Source organism: Amia ocellicauda, chromosome 15, assembly GCF_036373705.1.
Source record: "Amia ocellicauda isolate fAmiCal2 chromosome 15, fAmiCal2.hap1, whole genome shotgun sequence".
Taxonomy (NCBI): domain Eukaryota; kingdom Metazoa; phylum Chordata; class Actinopteri; order Amiiformes; family Amiidae; genus Amia; species Amia ocellicauda.
In genome coordinates, this window is record NC_089864.1 from 20,673,114 (window position 1) to 20,680,322 (window position 7,209).

At 38.1% G+C, this 7,209-nt stretch overlaps 1 protein-coding gene across 3 annotated transcripts; it reads right to left on the minus strand.

Moving 5' to 3' along the window:
• Positions 1–870: 870 nt before the first annotated feature.
• Positions 871–7,071, minus strand: prpf18 (PRP18 pre-mRNA processing factor 18 homolog (yeast)). 3 transcript variants are annotated; one of them, XM_066724024.1, is made up of 11 exons: positions 6,931–7,071; positions 6,618–6,695; positions 6,127–6,153; positions 4,717–4,824; positions 4,268–4,381; positions 3,972–4,118; positions 3,265–3,333; positions 2,890–3,030; positions 2,264–2,335; positions 1,618–1,773; positions 871–1,229 (listed from the first exon to the last, which is right to left on the minus strand). In XM_066724024.1, the coding sequence occupies exons 1-11, from the start codon at positions 6,997–6,999 to the stop codon at positions 1,149–1,151; spliced, it is 1,062 nt and encodes a 353-aa protein (XP_066580121.1). In that variant the 5' UTR covers positions 7,000–7,071; the 3' UTR covers positions 871–1,148. The 3 variants fall into 3 exon arrangements, with proteins under 3 accessions (XP_066580121.1, XP_066580122.1, XP_066580123.1); XM_066724025.1 differs by lacking the exon at positions 6,127–6,153; XM_066724026.1 differs by lacking the exon at positions 6,127–6,153 and having other exon boundaries at positions 6,629–6,695; positions 6,931–7,050.
• Positions 7,072–7,209: the final 138 nt, after the last annotated feature.

The window sequence follows — 7,209 nt, forward strand, 5'->3', positions numbered from 1 at the left end:
GGGGAACACTTCCTCACACTACCCAAGTGTCTTTAAAAACATATGTGGATCGAATTAAATCACTTTATCTTCCTATCTTGACATACAGAAAGCTGCAAGGCATTTTTACAGTGTATGTAGTCTGAACTTTTTTTCAACTGGGCTAATTTGTAATCCAGTGCAATTCTATTCGTCTGTTTATTCTAGATGACATTTGTTTGCAGCCTTCCTGTAGCCTACAAGATATTTGGATCCAATCTGAAAGATAAGATTAATCTTTCAGTCATCTCTTCCATTTAACCAAACCAGCAAGAATTACTCTTGACAGCGTGGACACGTCATGATCTAAACATCCAACCGCATGGTCTTGCTTTTAGATAGTTTTAAAAGCTTGAAAGCGTTTAATGGCATCACATCTTAAAAGAACGATAACCTTTGCTTGCATTGAACATTGTCAGGAGATATTTATTCAGCACAACAGATGACAAGCCATTGCCAAAGAATTCCTCCTCCTCCTCCTCCTCCTCCTCCTCCTCCTCCTCCCACTCGCCTCTCTTTACAGGAATCTACCCTGACAGCCATGACCACCCACTGCAAGACACTTCTACGCTGACCTAGACTCCAACATGACTCGCTAGAAAGTATGCCGAAGTATAAACCAAACTCAACTACATTTGTGTGATCAAAGAAGTTAAATAAACCGACCTCATTCATGCCGGAATGTAAAATATTTAAAAAGGGATACTGGATTTAATGTCTAGTACCTTTCTGCTAACCTCCATCATAAATCACAGGAGAAAGGGTTTGTAATGGGATGTGTGCCGATTGTTCAATACAGTTGTTTCAATCGGACTATGCTGGAACTGTATAATAAAACTTACACATCCCGGCTAACAGACAACATGATGTAATTGAAAAGTAGAACCTATTCAATTTCACATGCAGTGACCCAACACAACTGTGACGGAGGTGAGGATACACTTCGTCCACATTTGCATCTTAGCTGAACAAGGCATACACAAAGAATATAAAAAATTACCATATTCTGAACAAAAAGGATTCAGTTATATAGTTGCAGAAACTATTTACAAGCACACGAAACAGACACGTGAAAATAGGCGACACTCTTTTCGATGTCTCTGGTTTCCAATCCTGGGCAAGAGAGACTTTCACAAGGCGTTGTACTCCACACACTTGGAGGGGTCTGCTGTGAAATGCTTTTGGCAAAACGTCATCAATCTTTTCAGCCCCTAGACACGAAAGAAAGGACAAAAGCTGTATAAAACTGGATTTATTGAAGAAAAATCAATATACAGAAGTAGTTAAGCTAAAACAAGAAAAAAATACCAAAGCTTTACAGCACAAAGTATGAATTTTGAAAATATATATAAAAAAATATCCCTCTATTACAATATACCTTAATATTAACAACTGTTCTTCCTTGGTTTATTATCCCCTACCTGAAGTTAATCTGTACCTTGCAAAAAACATTTTGTAATATCCCACAATATTGTAAGTTTAGATTAAGTAGAGAGACGCACACAAAAGGTAAATACACAACCCTAACCCAAACAAACACAGGATTATGCAAACATATTTATGCATCGCTTGCCATGAGCTTTAACCCTTTCCCTGTACCTGAATGTATTTTCTCTGGGTTTCATCGTTCAGCACATGAGCCACGTGTTTGGAGAAGATTTTTTCTCGGCCTGTACGGGCGTGGATGCCGACCATGGTCACCCCAATGGGCCAGGGCGCGTTCCCAATAGCCATCTGAAGATATGCATCATTTGCCTGGAGACAGGAATTGAGTCAAATCTGAACCTTATTTTCAACCAGTAGAAAAATGTCTGCTCCCCCATCCAACAGTTCTTCACAGCAGGTATTAAGAGCAAGCAGAGAAGGAAAGCTTTGTGGCCGATTTAAGAGTGATATCATTTTGAGTCAGGAGACATTAGCCACAGGATGTCCCATGACACATGCATCATTGTATGCTGAGGTCCAGCTACATTATTCCACAATATTGTGCTTCCATACTCCTCCAAGTCTAGGGAGTGATGTCACTGTGACAGTATTATCATGTATACAATGAGCCCAGTTACACTCAGTGTCAAGATGGTACCAGTCTCCTGCATCTGCCCTTTTTGCAGTTTTAACGCTAAGATTATTAGGTAGCTGAAGAAAATCCAGTTCCATGAAAGAATGACTTGAAACTTGGCCTTATTACATGCAAATTAGCCTTGAAAAGATTGTGTCTTGTAACAATAATACCCATTTGACTAACCTTGACATATTCTCGTTGTAACATGAATTTGATAATGTCTATGATTGATTCTTTGATGTCCGCAGGAAGATTCTGCAACAGAGAGGAAACCGTTTATTGTAACAAGACAATAATTCTCTCAGTATGGTAATTTTTTAAACATTTTATCCACTCACTCAATAGAAAATGTGTACTAAAGACCTAGAAGACAATGGATACACCAATGCAGTCTTAATGCTTACTTCCCAGTCTCCTTCCCTAGGTCAATAATTGATCAAGAAAGGCAATAATTTGGTATGCAAACCTGCTCTAACTATATATAGTTATACAGAGAGTCTGAAGGCATTAACATTAACTTAACTGATCCCTAGCTATAGCTGAATAAGAGCCACAGCATTAGTGTCTGTTTAAAGTGACTTCTCTGTGCACACCATCAATCCTCGCCAGCACAATGAGCTACATCATGACAAAGCATGCTGAACAGGCGACAGAGAAAATAAATGATTAGGGAAAATAATATGATAGATGAAAGGTTAATCTGTAGAACAGATTTCTGAAGTATGAAAAGTATCATTAACATTTGACAGCACCCTGAAAACTGAAGTAATCTGGAGTATTTAAGTCAAGAGACAGATGGTTATTCGTACTCTTTTGCGCAGCTTCCTGAAGAGAGGTTTGAGATAGGACTCAGTCTGCTTGTGGGTGGCACTGGCCAGCTTCCCCTGGACGCTGCGCTTCACGTAGTCCTCTCGGCCATTCAAGTCTTTGGCCCACACACCCAGCAGGAACTGACAGAGAAATGGGTTGAAGAGACCAAAAGGTGAATAATGAAGAGCTCCCTCCAAAAAAAACAATCGGGTGAAGAAATCATTTCATCAGAATACACTGAAATAGTTTGCTCTTATTCTTCATTAAAATATTTAAAATGTTCTACAATTATTTATTATAGCATTATTTTTATACTTACTATTCTGTAATTGTGGAGCACTAGAATCTCAATACTTTTGAACCCAGTCTCTTACCTTCAAAACCTTTGTTATAATTTCCATGTCTCCGTCATCATCGCCTTTCCCAAGAGATTCTCCTAAAGCCTGAATACACAAATTCATATGAATAACAGAATTCCCTTCTGAAACTAAATACATAAAGCATCTCATTGATGGCATTTTGTTCTGCAGTCTACATTAGTATCCATTAATTTTAGTAATAACAGTTAAGGATGGATGGTCATTGGTTGAGAATTCAGCTGAATGACACGACAGCTCCCCCTTGTGTTCCACAATTAGATCTCAAACCAATTTCTCATTCTTTCTAACCATCAATATCGCCCGTATCAAAATTTAAAAGAGCAGCCCCTTGGTCTACATTGAAACATGTTGAGACTGAGTGAGACTAGTTTCTCTACAAAAAATATAAAAATAAAATCCATCATTTATATATATACACAGTTAGATTTTCAAATAAATAGCATTTAAAAGTGATACATGTAATATGTATGGAAGCTGAGATTACAAATAGCAGTCCACTGTAGTAAAATAGTTGCTTTACAAATTCAAAACTTTGCTGAACAGCTTGGAAAAAATTAAACAAAACAAAAAACAAAAAAATGATTGCATTGTAAAGTAATTTTAACTTTGGTAGGTGTGTTTAGGTTTGTATTCATTTAGTTTCCTATATAAACTCCCTGTAAAAGAAAGCGCATCTCTAGTCAGCTGATCTCTGCACTCACCTCAAGCTCTTCAATTGTGGTGTTTTCTTCATGGACTTTAAGGTCATTCTGTTTGTCCTCTTCTCCCGGTTCTTGACCTCCCACAATTTCATTCAGATACTGCTGGTCGATTTTATCAAGGGCTGCCTTCAGATCATTTCTTAAACCCTTTGAGTGAAGAAACAAAAACAAGCATTAAAGCTGACAATAAATTGAAGTACCAGGGCTTAACAATAATAACTCTACTTTGCAGTTGCCTTGACTATATGCTGGTAAAAAGCAACCGTGCTAACAAGTTAAATGACCCAAAGTCCTACCTTGTTTACTTCAGGAGCTAAAATTTCAATTTTTCGGAGTCGCTGAAAGGCATCATAATCGGATTCTGCAAACAATCGAATCGGTTCGCCACGTTCCCGCAGACGTCTTATTACCTGTGTAGCACAAAATATAGATTAGGGCAAACTAAGCAAACAAACCAGTTAATGTAACAGGATAACCACTGCAGGCTTTTTTTTGTCTTTTCTTTTTCATGATCTCATCTAAGATTAACACATTCATCAATCTACCTATTTGTTTTTTCTCATACTAAATATCGTTAATAACTGCAATGGAGAATATTAGTCCACACGCTACAATCAAACAAGACAAAATATGCATTTCTGACTGCAGGGGACACTTCTGTATTCACAATAATCACATGCATTTGGTCCAGAAGCCAAATGTGCATAAAAATAAATGAAAAAACACTGCTGTCTCTTGCATTTACCTCTTGTCGTGAAAGTGTCATGGGCAGTTTCTCTTCAGTCAATTCCAGTTCCAGGACTGGATTGGAGGAGGAGGTGGATGGTTTGACTTCTTCTTCTTTATGTTGTAACTTTAAAATTGAAAAGGAAATTTAAGACAAATATTAAACATGGGCAAATTATAAAACAAAATGACATATCATCTAATTTGCTGTGGATGCCAAAAACTAATCCTGAACTGTTTCACAAGACATTCAGCATCAAGCTTCAGCCGAATTAAAATTTTGATGGGAGCTGATCAGATGATGTAAATGAAACTTCTTTACCGAGGAGTAAGGCAACCAATTACTGAAATATTTGTAATGAAATTTGTTTGAGAAAATGTAAAACAAATCAAAACAACCACCACCGCAAGCGTGAATCTAGTACTGAAGCCTATAGCTCCTGGATATATACCTTATAAACCGATTTATTTAAGTGCAACATTGAGTTCCCTGAAAAATTTAAAGCACATATTCAATATACATAAAAAGTGGACATGTAAGCCAAATCAACAACATATCAAAGCAATCCTTTATCACAATCACTCAGTGCATTCCTGGCCTTACTCATCAGAATCAGAGATTACATTTGACTTCTGCACACAGTCCAAGCTAACATTACATAGTTATGTAAAATGAATTAATAAGCCAACAATTCCAGTTTAAAATAATTTTGCCATGGACTTTAAAAAAAAATAGAACAAAAGTACCACATAATATTGTCTTGAGCAGCATACAACAAGTCTAATATACAGTTAAATATGATTGTGATTGTTATGAACTGTATGCTGTGAAAAATGTCAAGAAAACGTATTCAATGTCTAACTTACAAACTTAAACGTATTGGGGGGGGGTTGGGGGGAATCCACTTTGAATCATGCTGTCAGAGGCACATGCATTTAACGGATTACAACCAATAGCACACAATATATATACACATGTAATTAAGAAAGGTGTAAAAACAAGCAAATTATATGCCAGACAGTCAACAAAACAAACCACTATTTGCCAGTAAGCAAACACCTTTCTTAAAAAGGAAGCAGTATTGTTGGTTCTTGTAACTGGAGCTCAAATTCAATTATTCCGTTTAATATTTAATTGTTAGAGAGAGATACGAGCCAAATTGTTTTTTGGAAATCAATTATGCATTTAAACATCGGATCCAACTTAGAATATGCCAAATGCCGGAATAACTGAAAGTCAGTTCCCCCTCTAATTAGTGAATTGCAATGTGAGTTTAAAACAACTGCAGCCAAGCCTTTTTCACTTTTTATTCTTAAAACTACAATTCACAATCTTAGATCATGCCATAGGCCAAAACGCACGTCGTCCAGCATGCACACTTTTACTCTACACAACAGGAACAGGTCTCTGCCCAATTCAATCCCATACCTTTCCTGCTGGCTTCTCATTAACAACCTACAGGGCAGTGCAGACAGGGTGGAAAAGCAGTATTAGTGATCAGACTGGTTCAGACTGGCTCTACAAACAGTCATGAAACCACTGATAGGGCTGGAGTTTCTCTGAGAACCGTTTCAGACATATACACACTCATTTGCAGACAGTATAGAGACTTGGCATAAGTAAACATCCCTCACTTTCAAATGGGACACACGTTACACACGTAATAGTTAGAACAACTGCTAATCCGAGGATAGCTGCAGATCTTGCCCACGTATGCCAGGGCCTGGCTGGCGTGCATCTGGACCACAAAGCCAGTCCAACACCGATGCCACCACAATACACCAGCGGTCTGTGAATGTGAGTTTCTGATGATCAGGTGCCTGTGTAATTTGCCGCATAATAATAACTCCTATCTACTCCTTAAAGCGGCTACGAATAAATGTGTTAGTGTACGTTGGTTTAAACAGGGAGTACGGTACCTTATACCCACACCTTTCGAAATAGGCTTCTTCTTCCTTCCGGGCAAGTTCACTGCGTTTAAAGTATTTCTTTGTTCCCTGTAAAAATATACAAAGCAAATGCATATTAAAGTTTAATTTAACAGTTTTCGAAAGCTGATTTAGCCTCATATTGCATGTGTAAGTTAGCGCGATGTTGTGTATTTAGCTACAACACATGTTCGTTCAGTGTACTTTGAATTGGTGCGCATTCTGTAAAACCAACCCGCCGGCCTGGCCAAAATGAGAGACTTTCACCAAAACAACCAGCAGAAACGTCGCTATCAAAACTCACATCAACAAGCTCCTTTTCCTCGACGAGTTTTCTTTTCCGGGCTATTTCAGCTTTTAAAATATCCATCATTGTAAGACGGGACCCAAATGATACTAGAGGGCTACAGTATCGCACCAAAACAGGAAGTAGTAGCCGCACACTTCCGCTGAGGTTTATCCAATCAGAGTCCTCGTCGGAAACGCACGAACCCGTCCGTGAACTGCCGAAGCCTGGATGCCATTTTGCGCTACTGCGGTTATATCACATAAACCAGGATTGTGTCAAATGCACTAATTGAAA

Excerpts from the sequence above, each read along its gene's own strand:
- prpf18 (XM_066724024.1), bottom strand. The coding sequence starts at position 6,999 with ATGATGGATATTTTAAAAGCTGAAATAGCCCGGAAAAGAAAACTCGTC. Across the intron at positions 4,382-4,716 it reads TGACACTTTCACGACAAGAG|GTAATAAGACGTCTGCGGGA; the intron begins GTAAATGCAAGA and ends TGTGCTACACAG. Across the intron at positions 3,031-3,264 it reads TTATAACAAAGGTTTTGAAG|TTCCTGCTGGGTGTGTGGGC; the intron begins GTAAGAGACTGG and ends TTTCTCTGTCAG.